At 45.6% G+C, this 19298-nt stretch overlaps 1 protein-coding gene across 3 annotated transcripts in view; it reads left to right on the top strand.

Annotated features, from left to right (window-relative positions):
• LOC119445352 (uncharacterized) overlaps positions 1 to 18878 on the top strand; it is a 170118-nt gene extending 151240 nt beyond the window's left edge. For all 3 annotated transcript variants that reach the window (XM_049663217.1, XM_049663218.1, XM_037709662.2), the window contains exons 14-15: positions 7187 to 7369; positions 11659 to 18878. In XM_049663217.1, coding sequence (XP_049519174.1) covers positions 7187 to 7348 — 162 coding nt within the window. In that variant the 3' untranslated portion in view covers positions 7349 to 7369; positions 11659 to 18878. The remainder of the gene's footprint in view (positions 1 to 7186; positions 7370 to 11658) is intronic.
• Positions 18879 to 19298: the final 420 nt, after the last annotated feature.

Here is a 19298-nt window from a genome sequence, read left to right as displayed (position 1 = left end):
CCAAGCTCAATGGCACATACCAGGGACAAAAAGAAAGAGGAAGAAAGAAAGAAAATCACCAGGAAGGTCAGATACACACGTGACAAGCTTTGCTTACCCCCATTTTCTCGACAGGGGAAGAGCTGGCGATTTTTTCTCATGAACACCTTGGAACTCTTGGCGCTGGCTGTGCCTTACTCGTCCCGGCGGTGAGCGAACGAGGGGACGACCCTTTTGTCAAGCACGCCCATGTCCGCGCGAAGGCCTTCACGCCTGGTTAACTTGGATTGCCCTCAGGGTGTCATCGGTTGCCTCTTACCGTTACCTGGGAAAGATAGGGGTGCGGCGTAGCGCGTTCACGCCGGAGAAAAAAAGCTAACAAAGCGGAGAGGCGTCAACAGCAGCAATGTAAATACAGACAACTGAACACAGACTGCGAAAGCGGGACCGTGCAAAAGTGGAGAACTTGTGCATCGCAGGACCATGAGTCCGAGGAAGAACATCACCGTCTGCAGTCGCTCACGCCGGAGAAACTTCAGGTGATGATGATGATGATTTAATGGCATCCCCTCTGAAACGGGGCGGTGACAAATAGTCACCTAGCCTGATTGATTTAATCAGGTATGTTCTACTATTTTTACAGCGAAGCTGTATATGCCTAGGCAAAACGTCCGTCCGTGCCCAGGAGCGCACTCCGCAGGAACCAGCACATGCGCAAAAACAACAAAAAAAAGCGAGTTGAAAAGGAGTTAGGAGCAAGAGGAGAGGGAATGTCTGGGTCTTTCACCTCGGAGTAACACGTGTCGGCGATGTACATAGTGGTCCACTGTTAAATAAAGCCCCTTAAACTTCGTAAAGTAGCGTCACTCTCCTCCTCTGCCTTCACTCCTCCTTGTTTCTCCTCTCTCTTTCGCGCTCCTTCCTTGACTGTGGCGCCGCCTACACCACTTGAGTGTAGCAGACAACCTTTCGCTACAGTAGCTAGAATGTACTTTCGCAGAGTGAATGCAAGCATAGCAATGCAGTGCGCTTTAAGGGGGGACATGGGTTGTGGAGATTATGTCCTGCATCTTATGGCCAATTCTGATGAAAATAATCAGGCTTGCTTTGTTTTTCGTGCTGATTTCAAATATGCAATAATTTTTCTTGTAGGTCCATTTGTTCAGAAGATACACAAATCTGTCGCTCTATTGTTTCAGGAGACAATGGAAAAAAACTGCTCAGTAGAAAATGAATATTATTTCATAGCTAGATACTATAATATGCAATAAATGCAATGCTGCAAAAAAGTTTTCAAATTAAATAATAATTAGCCATTCTGCAGGTGATCAAATTTATTTCCTTGTCCTATGGCTACCACAACAAAAGAAAATTAATAAAATAAAAATATACATGTGCAGAAATTTGAAATTCTGCTCTCAGCACTTTGTAATATGCAGATTAGGCTTTCTGCTAAGGAAAGAATTATTGCTCTAGCTGTTCTACGTCATGAGGATATCACTCCGACAATCTGGTGAAGTCGCCCAAAAACAAGTTTTGAGAAAAGTGAGAAAACATGCAAAACCTTTTTATTTGCAAATTTACAGTTGGAACAGCTCAGTAGGCACCAGACATGTAGTCCTGCTGACTTCCAGCCCCTGTGTGCCGCTTTTTCGGGGACTGGCGCAAGTTTTCTGTTGCTTTGCCCACGTTCAGTTCGGCGTAAAGTTCGCGAATCGACCGCACGCAGTCGCTCGTCAGATTACGCGCCGCGCGATCGGCCGCGGGCGTCAGCCTTCACGTAGCTCTGCCACGGTTTCGTGTGAAGAGCCCGACGGCTGTTGTCCATCAAAGAGAAAATGTCATTGAACGCGGTCTGTCGGTTGCCCGTTGCCTGCATGGCACGCGTAGCCAAAACGTTCACAGCAAAGGGGTTCATTCACTCGGCACTATCAACGCACGGCGAGCTCCACACCGAGTCTTTCCAGTTTGCGCACATAAAACGCAGCTTCACAGCGAGTCCATATTCCCGCTCGTCTCGGACGATTTCGAAAGCACCACTGCAGTTTTTGCACGTCGCAAACGTTAATAAAGTGTTCACTGCACTCAAATCCACAATCGTAAACGTATAGTCCCATCAGCCGGGCGAAGTGCATCGTCGGTACTGTCACCCACGAACTCGCGTTTCCTCTCAGTCGCTGGAGCGGAAGATAACGCTGATAGATTCGCTATGGCTTTCGCCGCTTCCTCCTTCAGCTCGGAGGGTTGCCGGTAGATCGTATCTTGCAGGGGCGGATCCAGGTTTTTTCTGAGGGGGGGGTCAGCTTCTGTCAATGATGATGATGATGATAGTAGCCTTTCTTATTTATCGAAATTCACCGTTTCTGCTCACGATAAACCCGCGTTTTATACGTCTAGAGCAACACCTGTAGCCCACCATGGTGGCTCAGTCAGCTCAGGCGTTGCGCTGCTGAGCACGAGATCGCGGGATCGAATCGCGGCCGCGGCGGCCGCATTTCGATGGAGGTTGAAATGCGAAAACGCCCGTGTGCTTGCGTTGTAGTGCACGTTAAAGAACCCTAGGTGGTCAAAATTAATCCGGAGCCTTCCACTACGGCGTGCCTTATAATCAGAACTGGTTTTGGCACATAAAACCCCAGAAAGAGGAAGAAGACCTGTAGCGAAGCCAGATATCGGTTTCTCCGAGCTTATAGGAAAAGGACGTTACCCAATACAGCCATGTGCTTGGCGGCTGTGCCTGATAATACAGGGTGTTCAAAACTAAGCTTTATGCTTTTCTTAAAATTAGGCACTGGGAGGCACACGAAGACCACCCATGCAGATAAGTTATGTAGCCAGAGGGGTCACAAAGTGAGATGACAATAGTCGCTGTGAACAGTCCAATTAACTAAAATTGAACAATCTTTTTTTGTCGACTGCAGTAAGTGGGTATGTTTGTATTGAAAACTTAGAGGCAGTCGTGTTTCTTACTGCAGTCAATAAAAAGTTAATTATTCAATTTTAGTCAATTCGGCTGCTGACAGCGATAATTATCACATCACTTTGTGTCCCCCTGGCCACATAACTTATTTGCGCAGGTGCTCTTCACGTGCCTCCCAGTGCCTAACTTTAAGAAAACCATAATGCTTAATTTTTAACACCTGGTATATCTAGCCTGTATTGTTTCTTAAAATAAAATTTGGGATGATCTGTTACAGGTTCGTTATAAATGCGTAAGCACGGGCCCGTCTTTGGAGTTCTGTTAGGACACATTGATTTCCTTAAGGAGATTCTTTGTGTTCGGCTGAGACACCGTCGTTTGCTTTGGAGCTCCAACGCAGCAACAACAAGCGTAGTAGTTGCTGCGTCGAGCAGCGCACTTTGCAGTTTTCGATGAGCGTCCGTCGCACTTTTTTAGCACCAAACTTGTGCCGCGTGCAAAATTTGCGCACCGTTTTCGACAACGTGGCACGCTTTCTCGCTGACACTGGGGCAAGATGGCGCGTCTCAATGCGCGTCTCGAAGCGCGCAGCAGACGATGGCCATGCCGTTCCGCCAGACGATGGCCATGCCGTCACGTGCGCCAAGTGCCGAATAGGAGAGCGTGTTAGTACCTTTTTTTGGCGCGCAGTTTTTAAGTGGCCAATAGCTGAATGGGGCCCGTTCTGGCGGGAATTTGAAGGCAAAAAGCGGCTCTTTCAAATGAGACCAAGATGTCCGCGCTAGCACACGTGGAAGAGCAGGCGCGCGTTTCGGAAAATGTGCCGTTTCAGCATCAGTTTAGCCTAAAATTCAGCTAGTACATGTCGTGTAAGGCATCATTGCGGCTTAAATATTGACATTATCGGTATGAAATTAACAATATAGGTGCAATAATAGCTGTACATTCCAACAATGAAATTTTAAAAAATCTAGTTTTTTCGCGATTTTTGGTCGCTTTGGGCGGAAGGCACAGACACACCAGCCTTAGTGTCCTACAGCAAGTGCGTCTCAGAGACATAATGGCCGTACGAACTAATAGTTGAACGAACAAGCAAGCGAATGACTAAACGAACGACGACTAAACCAGCTAGTGAACGAGCGGGCGACCGCATGTTTTCTTTGTGAGTGCTCTACCCCCGCATTGTAACCTTCACACACTTTGAAGCTCACGCGAATTAGCACGTATGTCTCAAAGACCTATGATGCTGTCGTTCGGTGACGAATGCACCCCGTAACTCGGTTTCGCAAGCTTTTCATTGCTGCCTTTGTATCGCAAATCCACCGGGCAGCCGTCAACGACGAACAAGAACAAAAGAGGCAAACAAAGCTATTCGCTCTAAAGAAAGCTAGTAAGTAAACACAAAAGGCAGAGTTACTTTCCTAATATGAGTTTTCATGCTTGAGCCTCAAATGTCAAAAGGATTGAGCAGAATCATAAAAGGTTCGTAATCACGTTTTCAAACGCAGCTTTGTGGGCCCGCAAATTCAAGCCTGTTGGAGTACAAAATGATTAAGCTTCTTGCCTTTGCTGAAACTATTTTGGCATGCGAAGGCGCAGCAGGTCATGGTGATGGAAAATGCCGTGAAACGACGTCGCACTTGCCACAAAACTTAGTTCAAGGCGTTCGCAAACCAAAACAACACGGAAGAGCGACGGCGCCAACATGTGTTCCTCGCCAGTCAGTAGACGCTTCTCAGGCGAAAATGGCGATGGAGCCCGATCGCAAACAAACTCGGCCAGCACCCGGCGGCGCAATGGCCCACGTGATGCCATTAAGCCAATACGACACGGCGTCGGCCTCCAACAGGGTGTGCGAGGCGGCATTCTTCAAAGCGTGTCGCTACTTTTACATTGAGGGGCTTTACTGTTAAAGGCAACACCGAAGCGTGTGGCGTCTGCTCGGCGCCACCGCCGGCCGGCGGCTGCGATGAGTATCGCGCAGGCGCAGTGAGCGCTTTGGGCAGTGCTTTTTCGTCGTCTGCTACCGTTGGCTGCACGATGCAAGCAGCTCACGTGATTCGTATTTAATAGCAGCCACTATCCTTCCAGCTGGAAGGAAAGTGACGATAGATTTGGTAATCAGGTAAATCCCTAAATGTCAGCAGCATTGACGCTGCCGTCTTTTGTTCGCCTTCTCGTTTCATAAAGATTTGCCTGCTTCAAAAATGTTTTACTGTCCATGTCGACTCCAATGATTCTACAATACCTCGAGTGATAGCTCTTTATAAAGTAATATGTTCTTTAAAGGCGTCTGTGGATTCTTTGTTCAGCCTACGCACTGCAGCGACTCGAATGTGCATTAGTACGAATGTTACAGGCACTACACATGGAGAAATATTCTTTAATATAGCTGTACCACAGAGCGACATCCGTAAAACAAAATTATCATGAGGGTCTTGTAAGTTGAAACGGCAAAAATATATGAGAGTTAATATTTTGCCTCATCTAATTTTCTTTCAGCTTTGGAACGGCTGGCTGTCAGTGTGTGACCATGCAGTCACCGGCCAACATTAAAAAGGCATGATTGGCTTGCTTCACTGCTATCCGAAGCGCGGCAGTGCACGGATAGCATGGTGTTCCCTTTAACAGTGAACCGCTCTGTACGTACACCCTTGCAACGTCGGCGTGGAGTGCACACATGCCAAGTGTGAGGGAGCAAGGGGTGGAGGGACGTCTGGTGCGCAATTGGCGGCGCGGTTGGTGACGTCGTTGCTCTCTCGCAGCGGTGCGCGCGCAGGTCATTCTCCGACATGGCAATTGTACAGCCACGTGTCGTGCGTTCTCCCAAGGAGCAGCTTGCGTACGAAAAACGGCGCCGCGAACAGCGCCAGGAGTCCGCCCGCCGCCGCCATGCCGCCATCGCCAAACGTGTCCGTGTCTTCATTGCTCGGCATAATGGGGCGCTTAAAGTGACACATAATTGCATAACACAGTTCATATACTATAACACACTTTAATATACTTGCGTGATAAACCTTAAGGTAAACACCGCAGCCACCCCTTTTCAGCTTCGCTGGTCAACCATCTCCATGGGATGCAAGGGCTGAACATTTTTTTAAGCAAAGCTTTATAGGCTCACAAGTGCCGAGGTGGTGGTGGTGTCACGCTGAAAAGTGGGCCGAGTGCAGAAAGGGTACAAGCCTAATGGCACATAACCCTGTGGGCATCTGTAAGGTGCTCTTGAACTACCTTGTCACAAGTGGGACAAAGCACGGAAGGAGGGGGGGCTTGTACTCTGGTAGCAACTGCGTAGTTTGCACAGTGGCGCACAACGTATCTTGACAGCGATCTGCAGATGCGACGACTTCGGGGTCGGTCGACTCGTGGTTGGCCTGCTGCCACTTCCCCTGTCGCGAAAATGAGGGTAAGCGAAGCTTGTCATCCGATTCGTGCGTGAGGGCTTCCGAAGCCCAGGCAAAACGTCAGCGAAGAGCCACTGACCCCGAGTTGCGGGAGCGCGATGTTGAGGCATGCATCATCGTATTGTTACGCCGTGGTCACTGCCAGTGAAAAGTGAGGGAATCGAGGGAAGGAGAAAGAAGAAGACGACGTTGCTCCTACGATTGACTCCGGCCAGCATAGCCCAAGGAGCTACATCTTCTTCTTCTTTCTCCTTCCCTCGATTCCCTCACTTTTCACTGGCAGTGACCACGGCGTAACAATACGATGATGCATGCCTCAACATCGCGCTCCCGCAACTCGGGGTCAGTGGCTCTTCGCTGACGTTTTGCCTGGGCTTCGGAAGCCCTCACGCACGAATCGGATGACAAGCTTCGCTTACCCTCATTTTCGCGACAGGGGAAGTGGCAGCAGGCCAACCACGAGTCGACCGACCCCGAAGTCACGCACGAAAAAGTCATTGTCCCAATGCTACAAACACGAGAGCAACAAACTAAAGCACACGTAAAGAAAATTAACAAACAAGGACACCACATGGACGAGTTCTGCATCCGTGAATGGAGATTGTTTTTGTAAATATTTGAGCAGTGTTGTATGCAGTTATTTCCGCAAGTTATACACGCTGATTTTTTTTTTTTTTCTTGTTGTTTCCGGGCAGTTGTAATTGGGTGTGTGAGGTATACATGGGGGCCGGTTATACACAAAAAAATATGGTATTCCTCTGGCATGTCGTGAACCACTGGTGAGTCACCACTGGTGAGTTCCGCCCCCCCCCCTCCACCCCCGCTGTGTCCTGCAATCATGACCTGACCTAGTGGTGTGCTTGTGATGTCTGACCTGTTGCAGACACTAGAGGCTGAGCCCGAGGCCGTGTCCAGCTGCCCTGCGCTAAGGCAGCTACTGCACAACCTTCGCGGAGGAGGTGGTGCGGGTGATGCAAGCACACCCCACCAGAGCCAACCATCTGGTGGCAGCCTTACCAACCGCAAGACACCCACTGCTCTCTAGCATCGCCATCTTACACAGGCCGTGAGTATGTTAGAAGGAACTGTGGACGTATTGTGGTAAAGTTGACTTTATGAAACTGGCCATCGTTGTGCAATACATATTCTAGTATTCAACACATATTCTTGCTCATTTTCTTGAAAAAATCGGGTGCACGTTAGATTTCTACTTTGTTTAGGAGCTTTGTCATTTCTATGTTACCATATTCACTTGCATAAACAACGCACTTTTTTTCCCTGAAAAATATGCGCACAGTTGGGGGTGCGTTTATTACGTATGCGGGGTAAAATTTCGAGCAATTTTTTATCGGCGGCCACCTGTAAAAATGTTGCAGTTTCACCCGAAAGGCGAAACATCGATTGCAATAGAAAATGCATAGACAGCTACAGGAAGTAAGGATAATAGTTTTATCGGCCGTATAAACTTGCAAACATTTGCTAACTATGTAAATTAACAAGCAGGGTCAGCGCACACAGGCAAATATGAACACTTCACACTCCATGACTGTGGCGTGAGGAATGTTGGTGTGGTGGAAGCGCAGCAGTAACAGCAAGCGAAGTGACCTTCGTGCTGTGTATCGCTTCAATGCAAACAGCGGCGCGAACGGCGTCGCACCTAGACTCGGTCCCTGACACAGATCACTTTCAAGATAGGGTGTGCGCAGCTGCACAATGTGCATTGCTGCGCTGCTCACCTCCCTCCCCTCCCCCCGGTGACATGCGCGTGTCGGAGTACGGCACGTTTCCTCCCTGCTATCCTCCCTCGAACACAGGAGATTGAGGCGCTATCGTTGACGCCGACGGCAAAAAGGCGCTAGAATACAATAAAAATGCAATAAATGTAGGAGACGCACGCTATGATTCCGCGTCCGATCCAATCGTTCCCGCCGGACGCCATATCGCACGCTGAATCGTACCGTGTCTCTCCTACTTCACGGCAGCAAGTTCAGGGTGCGTTCATTATGCAAGGAAAGGAAGAAACATACTTCTTGATTGGAAAAGTGGGGGGTGCGTTCATTATGCGAGTAAATACGGTAGTTATCTGCCTTGGACACATACAAAGTGGGTGCACGTTTGATCCGGGGGCATGTTAGAATTGGGAAAATACCTCCAAATGAACTGGGCGCTTTTGACACTTTTTCCACGTATTTAATTCGATCCACTGGATTTGATCAGTTTCGCCAGTCCTGTCAGGGTCGAATTAACAGACGTTGACTGTAGTCTCATCACCGTGTCTCATCGGCGTTGCCGATCTGGCAGAGCTCGTAGCTGCATTCCCTGCGAAGCTTCATCACGTACCACTGAAAAGCGGTTTTTCTTCGAAATCAGCTGGCAGCTTGTGGTACATTGTTGTCCCTCAAATACCAGGCTCACTTACAGCACGCTGATAGAGTTATTGGGAAATGGAATTGCGAAAGTACGGTACCGACACACGCACAGCATGTGACCGGCTTCCCACACTTTCTTCCACTCCTTATGCTAACGTATAAAAAAAAGGTGTGCATAGAATCAGGTAAATCCCATAAACAGACATTGTGAGCTACAGTTACTGCTTAAGAAAATTCTAGGGCAGGCTGAAAACAGGTGTCTTCAACAGGAGACGATGCATGTCATTCACTATCCCATAAGCTCCGCCGAGACAGATGCTGCCACTAAAGGCATGCTGACTGGTGAAGTTCTAATTATCCAGCGAGTGCCAATTTTAGGATCAAAATAACTAAACTTTGGGCGCATAGAAAAGCATGGGCACCGGCCAGAACCTTTGGTTGGGATCTAATAAACCGAAATATCAAATTAACGGAAGTCCACTGTATTGGGTGATTATTTGTGTTCTCGATCGTGAACAATGGTGCCAGGAAATTGCACGAATGAGGTCCATCTCAACGAGGTTCTACTGTATTTGCTTATTTATACAGCCAAACGTCAATATAACGAACATAGAATTAACGAATTACTGGATATAAATGAAGTAAAACTCAAATTTATTTGGCCATGCTTTCTTTTAGTGTGAATTTCACTGCTATAGTTGAACCGTAAATGCTAAATTTGAGCCAGTATTGCTTATGTGAGGCAAATATTTGTTTGTTTACAACTCAAAATAGTGTAACAATATGGCTACTTTAATCGAAAGAATGTCAAATATTCATAAAGAGAAACTTGAAACAGCACATTCTACACACGTATGCAAGTCGTGGCTTGGCTTGACTAATCCCCCAGGTCCCGTCAAGCTGTCTGAGACAGCTTTTTGCCTGGGGGGCCTCCAACTTGTGTGTTGGAAATAAAGTGGATTCTATTCTATTCTATTCTATTCTATTCTATTCTAGCTTGCAGCTGGCAAGTGAACATGCCAGTCTCATGTGACCACACTGGTTGCGCTTGCTGGCTCTGCAACAATGTGCCAGGCATTGCAAATACGGGAGTCGCTGACAGAAGGAGAGAAAAGTCAGTTTTGCCCGAAAGGCAAATCATTGATAGCAATGGCAAATAACTACACGAAACAAGGCTCATAGTTTTATCAGCCTTATAAATTGCTGTAAACATTAGCTTACAAATAAATTAACAAGCATGGTGTCACATGTGCACGTGCAAACCGGAACAGAGCTCACTCTATTGTTGAATTCCAATGGCAGATCGCGAGCGCTCGGCCAGATCACGAACGGAGCGCGTCGCTCCGACTCGGATCGCTCCCACCAGCTCGCACCAAATCTGCGAATGGAATGCATGCGCTCCCGTGGGGGCACTTAGTACACGGAAATGAATTGAGAGGGCGCTGAACTAGAGGTAAAATAGAGAGGAGAACGACAACTTGGTGGCGCAGCCCACCACACCGCTTCAAAGGAGATGCTTATAGCATCCATCCATTCATGTGCATCGTCCCAGCATTCTCTGGGTTTGTTTTCCTTCTGGTATTTCGCGCGAGCATCGCACGTGTTGGGGCGCTTGTACCACCTTAGGCTGTACGGTACCTCGTCGTCCGAGTATCGCCGAACGACATCCTCGACGAACCCAATCACTTAAGGCCTCTTGGCAGGCAGGCGAAACATCACATCAAACGCCCGTTCACACACAGCAGCGTCACATTCACTGCCGGTGTCGGTAGAATCATCACTGGACTGTGTCCGAGTCGGAGCTGTCACTATCTAGTAGCATGAACAAAAGCGCACGGCGCGTCGCAGCATCCATGCGGTCCATGTTTTCCATGTCTACTGCCCGCGACCGGAAACAGGCGACCTGGCGACCATATTAGGAAGCAGAGGCGGGTGAAAAAAATATGTCACGCGGACTTCCGGTGAAATCTGCCGATTTCGGCGGAGCAGATATTTTTGTTCCACAGAGCGATCCGGAATCGGCGGCTGGTCCCAATCTGCCATTGGAACACACAACTCACGCTCCCATTCTGCCATTAGAATAGACTTGCTCCACACAGAGCAGAAATACTTGATCTGGATCTACCATTGGAATTCAACATATGTCTGCAGACACTTGCTGTCACAGCGCTGGCGTAATGAAGCGTGGCATCAGCGAACGAATTCCCCTTTGTGCTGCACATGGCTTCAACACAGTGCACATGAAGCCATCAGCCGTCTCGGCTCGCCGAGCTTTGCACCCACAGCAAATTACCTCCAAGATAGGGCACACACTAGCTGGACAGAAAAAGAACCGCCCCACTAGCACTTGCGAGAAGACACCATTCTTCTCAGCTCACCCTCGCATGCTTTTGCCTTGCTCCTGCAGCGTACGGCATGCAGCCGCGATCTTATCACACTTGGACTTCATACGAAACCTCACAGCAATGGCAATGGCCACCTGCAGTGTCTTTGCCATGGCCGTAAATAAAGCAGGTGACAACATGTCATTGCTTGCCAGCCGGCATGCTGGTACGGCTTGCCCGCTCTTATTGCACGTGATCGCGTGCAATGCGAGCGTTCACAACACAACGGCTTTGGCCGTGGAATTTTCCCCATTCATGTCATACCGTGATTGTATCATTGGACTGTAGATTGAAGATTGGACTGTAGAAGAGGAATTTCTCTCTCTGCGTTCACTGCTCGGTGTGACACTGCGCTAATTAATTCACCAAGGCACTGAAGCGCCTGGCTGTGTTTGTTTGTGATGTGCACAAAGTGAATTTAGCCATAAGTGACACCTGGGATTGTCTTATGGGGAACCTGGCCGTGCCACATTCAAGAAGTTAGGTGCAAGAGGTGTGCTTTCTTATTCTTGTTTCATTCTGGCGTGCACCCTATTTAGTAATGCGCTCAAATAGCCCCTTGACTAGTCACCTTGAATGACTGAAGCCGTCACTACTTGCAGGTCATCTGCCAGTGAGGTAACCGCCATCTTGTTTCTGCAGAGCCTTGCTTGCAGCGTTTGCCCGTCCACAAGCATTGGGAACTGCTGTGCCCTTATAATGGCATCCACGCACAACGCATCCAGCCCAGTAGAGTTTGCCACTAGAACTGCCGCTCATGTTTTGCCACGCCGCCCACTGATAGATTACTTTTTAGCATTGTTGTAACATGAGCGCGCTGACATGCATCAGCCTGTCATTTTTTATGCCTCTATAGAAAATTTCTTTTTATTAGTTTACTGTTTGCCTCTCTTAGCTATAGTTTTAGATACAAATGTTTGTGTTTTGTTTTTAGCTGTGAACAAATGATTTTATTCACTCAGTTGCACCATTTTTTGATATCATGAAACTTAGTGTGTGTGCATGTGTGTGTGTGTGTGTGTGTGTGTGTATGGGTGTGTGTGTGCGTGCGCGTGTGTGTGTGTGCAATATACACATATTTAATTATAATCCACACACATATTTGTAACCGATCAAAGCGTATGCAGGAATAGGTGAAAAGACCAAGTGTAGGACCACAGAGGGAGAACGTGAAAGTGAAAAGTCCTAATTTATTCCCCCACAGTTCACCTCGTGACATTCCGCACAAGTTGCTTAGAACCAGCACCGTCAGTGTGCTCTCAGGGTAGTTGCACCATTGTCCACATGACTTGCCGATTGTTTGTCCCAACTACCTGTTTCACTTTTCTTAACTACCTGTTTCGGGACAGAGGGAAATTGGTCCAACTCTAGGGAAATTTTGAAGTTTTACGCCAGACCTTCCCGCTTTGTCTAGCATTTGCAGGAATTGTGATTATTGGTTGTGTCATCTTATTGTACCAAGTGTTGCATAAATAGGCCTACATAACATACATTCCCACCCAAGCTTTGCGCAGAGGAGGTTGCACTTTGCAGTGGGTTCAGTTTAATGGCACATTTGTGAGCATTACGTGCCTTGGGTGGCCGAGCTGGTTCATTACAACGGCAGCGCAAATGGGATGGCGACACAGATAAGAGAAGGACGCACAGTTGTTATTTCAGCACTTGTCCCTTGCACTTCCTTTTTGTCGCCATCCATATCAGCTGCCATTATAAGGATTGCTTGCCTGTTTCATTCCAAAGTGCGCGTCGCCTGCAGCGATGGCACTAAAACAATGTTGGTATAGGTGCAGCGAAACAGTGACATCATCTGTCACCGCTAAAGTGAGAGGCATGTTCTGTCATAGCTGTGACAGAATGTGTGACACCATGTTTTGCTGCAGCAATGGAAACACATTTTTTTAATGCTATCGCACAGACAATGCACACTTTGGCTTTATTCCGAATAAAAAAGGCAAGTAATGCTTCCAAAATGTGGTAATAAACTGAATACTGCCTCGGTGCAAAATTTGGGTGAGAATCAGCCAGCTGCATGAGTCCTGTAGACCTATTTATGCAAGACTTCGTGCATGTGTATATATTTTCTGCCATACCACAGTTGTCAGCTGGCACTGTAAAAGCTCTTGCATAATAGAAGAAAATGCTGTATTCTGCAAGCACAGGAGGTGCCTCCATTAAAATTACACTTCTGTTTTATTTTTTTTTACACCAATTGGGCTTTGTGTAAGTGACTGCTGTTGAAAACATACCTCAGGTTGAGCAGTGTCTGCACATATTGTGTGTTGTAAAACAAAGTCAGCGGAAGATATTTACCCTAAAATGTGTATTTATTGTGCATAAAAATCAAGATAAGTTCATCATTGTGGATGAACAACTCCATGCTGCTTGCAGATATCAAGGGAAATCTAGGGAGCTTTCTATTTGAGTTCAGTTTGTTAGCACTGAGAGGCGTGGTACCAACCTCTCTCTCAGGCACCCTTGTGGTGACTGCTACGCGTGAATGCTTCAGCTGGCCATAGTAACAAAGCTGGTATGGAGCTCAGGTGTCAGCCAGTGTGGCCGAAATCCTACGTAATTTGTTGATTGTATTTATAGAAATCATGCAGCGCTTGTCAGCCTGCTGTTGTTTGTGAGAGCCCAGCCAGTCACATGCTTGTCAACTCTACCAAATTTCAGTCAATCAATACATTTCGGTCTATCAAAAACACAGATTTTTCATTTAAGAATTAAGGTCGTTGAACAATTTCACATATGTAGCTTAAGTTTTACGAAAATATGTTGTTGTCAAAGTTGTTTTAAAGTTCATGAAAGATGGGGCAGTGCAAGATTGCAAGGAATGCTCACAAACAAAAATTGTGATTGTAACTGCGCCGCCCTCTTGTGGCAGTGCAAGGCACCATGTAAACTAGTGTGTACTTGCTTCGAGCAAGTTTATTCGGAAAATTCCTTAAGCAGGTGAAATCCGCCGTAGCAAAGTACCTGAAATAGTCACTGCGGTGTAAAAACATGTTGTTTGTCAGCATTTGCTGTCTGAAATCAACTGCTGCTTGTGTGCAGCGTCTAAAGATAAATGACCGTTAATAAAATGCGCATGTATCCTTCGAAAGGTGTGAGCAAATTGCAGGCATTGAAAAAAAAATGTGTACTATTCCTCTCTCTCCCCCACCTTCTTGTCAAGCTCACGGGATTATTGTGTACCTTGAAGTTCACAGGTGGGCAGGTATGCATTCATTCTGATCAGCTGCAGAAACATTGTTGACCAGTCTACAGTCGCGATGTCCGAGAAAGCATGCATTGCTGCAGTCAATCCTCCGAGCAGCTGAAATCTGGTTGTCGCAAGTGACTTCACTCTGCCTCCATAACTGTGCTCTGAAGGGATCATCTACATGTCCCGAGTACACCTTTGTACATTACAAATGGGAGCACACAATTAGCATTGTAGCCAAGGTGTCCATTAAAACATATGCTAAGTTTGGTCGACTCATCTCCAAGGCAACACCAAAGGCGCGGACACAGATGGAAGGCACATGGCTGTCACCTGTGTCCTTGTCTTTAGCAACGCCTTGAAGATGAATAACCAACTTTGATCAGTTGACTTACGGATAATGCAAACTTGGCTAATACAAAATTCTGGTACACTTAAATAAATATCGCACTTTTTGTTGTGGTTCCAATTCGTTTCAAAGCCAGCCAGTTCAAGTGATATTGGTCCGTGCAGTCCTTGCGTCTTTGCAGAGCAAGGTGGCCACAATGGCCGACGAGAGAACATTGACAAGGCACGAGTAGCAAGAATGTGCTCAATGTATTCAGGCTATGGGCATCACTGCCACATAGCACCGTGAACCGAGTGCCGTGCTTAAGGCTCAGATGCTTTCCTCTTTCATAAAATATCTGCACCTGATGTGTTCATATAAGAACTTGTAATTCCATTTTGGACCATATTCGGGTAATTGCCATTTCTGAAAAACAAAATCAGTGTCCCCTAGGTGCTTGAATTAATACACAAGTTGACTGTAGGTTTTCTCTTGAATAGTCAGTCAGCCTAAAAGAATATATCCACATTCATGCTCGACATAGATAGTTTCGCCACCTGAATGCGAATTAGGTGTTCCCTGGCATATTATGTGTAACTAAGTGGCTGTACGAGAGAGTGTCTCGTGCTGTGGCCACATTTTCCTAGAGTCGATGTTAAGCGCATTCTGCGTGCATGCTCTGTTGTGTGTGTGTACAGTCATTTTTCTTTTTCACCCCCTGTTACACTGTTGTATTTGCCACTAGTTTAAATTGCTTCTTCAAAGACCATTCATGGCATGTCCCCTGCAACTTGACACAACTTTGTTTTAGACTTAAACACGAAACAACCTGTTTCTCTTGTCAAAAGTTCAGCTTGGCAGACGTGCACTCCCTTTTGGAAACAAAATGAGGAGCCTTAAAGTGTCTGTACTGTCAAGAAATGCTGCACAACAGCGTTCATCAGAATTGTGTTTCAGGAATAGTTCATTGTTGGGCTAGTTGGTTTTCCATAACTGAGCAAGTAACTACAAGTTCTTACTGCGCCAAGTTACTTGTTCGGTTGTGTTTAAGGAAGTCGTGTGGTGCATATAAAACGGGCAGTCTGTCCGATTTGCACCATGATGGCTTCCTCGAGCAGCAGAGTTAACGTTAAGGTTGTAGTCTACTGTACTTGCTTGTTTTTGGAGGTAGCGCAGTGTTAGTATGACATGATGTGGCATGATTTGGTGTAGGTAACACATGACAAACAAGTACGAAAACAGTGACACATGCACAACATAACGTTCAACCTTTCTTCATGTGAACCTTGTGTAATTTATATCAGGGTATGAAAAAATACACACATCATCCTTTTAGAAATTCCACTTCTTTGTCTGACATTGCGACTGAAGGCTTTGACATGCAAAGGTCACCATGGTGTGCTGTCAATTCCACTGCAATAATCTTTGCAATTAGCTGGTAGCTGATAATAACTACCATTATGAAAATATGTAACCGGCTAATCGGAGAGACCATTAAAGCAGAAGTGACAGCACGCCTTGGTGACCTTTGAATGTCCAAGCCTTGAGTTGCAATATCAGGAAAAGAACTAGAATATTTAAAAGGATGATATGTCGATGTTTTGAGCATGTGCTAATAATACACTCAGTAAATGTTGCAATGTTGATGTTTAAATAATTTTAAAAAAGCAGTTGAAAGTTACCATTATGTCATGTGCAGGTTTAGGTTTCTTCTGTTATGCTTATTTTTATGGCTGCCTACATCAAATTGTGCATTACCACATCGCCCAAACCACGGTGTTTGTCAAGCAGCCATTTGTGCACAAACTTTAAAGCACTTTTCCTGTTCATGTGATGGCCAATGTGATTATTTAAAGCTGATCACTACTTGCAGCATGTTGATAGGCATACTTGTTTTAATCTCTGCATTTCATCTTTGTACTTGATCTCCTTTTGTCTTGTGAGGTTGTTCACTTGAGTGTGTTCATCCACAGTTTTAATTCACCTCTTTCTTGGTAGTTTCTCGTATTTGTGGATCATACTGCGCAACAATTTATTTCATGTCTGAGTTTCCACCACGGCTTCAGATAACCTTGTGCATTTTTTTTTCTAGAAATCAAAATGATGCTTTGTAAGCTGCACTCTACTTGAGAAAGAATAGCTAGGGTAAATTGTTATGGTATCAGGTTATGTAAACCTGGTGATATGATTAACGCCTGGTTTTGGAAGTTACTTGAATGTTTGCAGCTAACCAACTTTCAAGTTACCATTGTTACTACAGGGTTCGTACGTTTTCTTGAAATCCTTTAAAGCCACCGAATTTGGAAACACAGATTCAAGTAAAGCATCTCGTAAAAAAAATGCACAGTGGGAGCTTCAAGAAACCGTCTTAATTTAAGTTTAAAAAAAAGTACAGGAACGCTGCACTTGCCTTAATACTCCGAGGAACAACAAATTCTTGCACATCCTTGAAAATAAACGTGCTCCTTGAATGCCTTGAAAATTGGGCTGGGGGTCACACTCGAAGTAACAAACTCTGCATAGTGACTATGCCATGGACACTGTCTCTCGAGAAACCAACCTAGATATACTTTCTTAGAGTGCCGATAAACAATTGCAATGTGGCATTTCTACAGTCACCAAAGACAGGCTTGTTTAAATCACCATTGCCATGGTGGAGCTAGACAAAGATCAAACGACCAAGCCATGCCACCATTTTGTCACGACTAACCATCAAGGCAGTTGGCATAGTTCAATGGGAAAGTCAGCTTATAAAAAGTGACCTGAAAAGCTTGAAACTATGTCCGACTCAGCAGCTGCTTAGCTGCAGGAAATTGCAGCTAAGAAGGATATTAGAAGGGCACACATTTGGGCCAGTTGGTTCATGATTACGAGAAGACGAAACAGCGCTGAATGACAGGACGAAGGGAGAACAGAGACACGGGCGCTGACTAAAAACCATGTGTTTTATTGTTTCAGTCGTACGTAAGTAGACAGCCACTGTCACAAGGACCATGCGCGGAACTTCAAATTAGTATTTAGATATCGTACCTGAGTTGCTAATTTGAAGTTAGATTCTGCGCATGCTCCTTGTGATAGTGGCTGTCTACTTATGTACGACAACTGAAGCAATAAAACACATATGGTTGTTAGTCAGCGCCCATATCTGTGCTCTCCCTTCGTCCTGTTGTTCAGCGTTGTTTTGTCTACTCGTAGGAAGGATATTCCACTACTTTTTAGTTTATGTGCAGAAACAATGTTTGCTTCCCACTCCTTGAATTTTGGCCTCCGGCATCCTTGAATTGTCCTTGAATTTTGAGTCAAATGTGCTGTACGAACCCTGTCTTAGCTCTGTATTCCATTTCTGTCCTGTCTAGATGATGATGTGGAGATCTGCTTGCAAACATAGTTGTGGCTTTGCATTTGTTTTAATATGTGCCAACTCAAAGCACTGTTTGCATGGCTTCCTCAATTTATGAGGCCATGCCAATAATCTTTCTATATGATCAGTGCTTAGGGCCAGTGTAGCTCTGCATCTGCCAAATCCTGCTATAGAAGTGCAGTTTGTCTTGAGAATTCATTAAAGCACACTTGCCTCCTGTAGCAACACTTCTCTAGCTATACCAAAGAACTTGCAGGAATGTCAGCACAGCATTTTTCGGTATGTGGCTAACAGCACAGTGAATCATGTTTGGTCAAGAGATGGTTGTACTTGAGTGGACATTGTATAGGTTTTGTTCAGGAACAAAAAATGTTGAATGTGTACTTTGGTACTATGTTTTAGCCTAACAAGCTACAGCGTGGCTTTATTATCTACAAACAAAACATTTTTGTGCATGCTGGACACAAAACTGAAGTAAAGGTGCTTCACGCCATTTTGTAAAGCACTGGTTATTAGTTACCCAGTGAATCCACAGCTTTTAATTGTTTCTTGATAGTATGTACAGTCTGGTACACTTTCAAACAGATTGAGTAACTTCTAAAAAAGCTTAATAAATTGTGAAATTTTATTGTGAAAAAATGGATCACTAGACAGATCATGAAAATGTAATCTGCTTACGTAATTGTATGCGATATTTCAGCAGCACTCTGCAGCAGGCCATATAGCCTTTAACTGTGGACCATTCCAGCTGCCATGATCAATCGGCTGTTCTGGACAAGTGCAAGGCCACACTTCAGTTGCTTTTCAGTGTGCACTTGGGGGAAGCAGTTGTTGCCGAGTGTGTTGAGCTTTTATTTTAAATTAGTGCCAAAGTATGATCTGCAAGTTGAAGCTGAGCTCTTGTTCTTGTAAATAAAAAAGTGAGAAACTGCCTATTCTTCTTTGTAGCATTGCACTTTGTGCATGCACGCTTCCTCTTCCTGTGTGATAGCTCCAAGGTTGTGTTTATACATCACGGCAATCGTCAGAAGATAAATCTCTTAATACCACCATAATAAAGCCCTGGTTTCTGTAAAAATTTATTATTTCATTTCTTTCCAAGTTATTTCCTATCCAATATGTTTATTTTTCTTGGTAACATTGTTTTTCTTTTTTTTGCATTACATTACCACATAACGAAGCTTCTGCATATTGCACACAAAACTTGGCTGCTTCCGTGAGAAGAAAAGTGGTAAGCCATCTGCATGCAGTCTTTCATCCCGGCAGCTTGTCTTGTGCACGTTTTCTTGTGCTGAGGAGCCTGCAATGGCTCTGAAAAAAAATTTGTCGCAGTTTCACCCAAAAGACGAAG

This window comes from Dermacentor silvarum, chromosome 3 (assembly GCF_013339745.2).
Source record: "Dermacentor silvarum isolate Dsil-2018 chromosome 3, BIME_Dsil_1.4, whole genome shotgun sequence".
In the NCBI taxonomy this organism is placed as follows: Eukaryota; Metazoa; Arthropoda; class Arachnida; order Ixodida; family Ixodidae; genus Dermacentor; species Dermacentor silvarum.
This window is presented reverse-complemented; position numbering and strand designations above follow the sequence as displayed.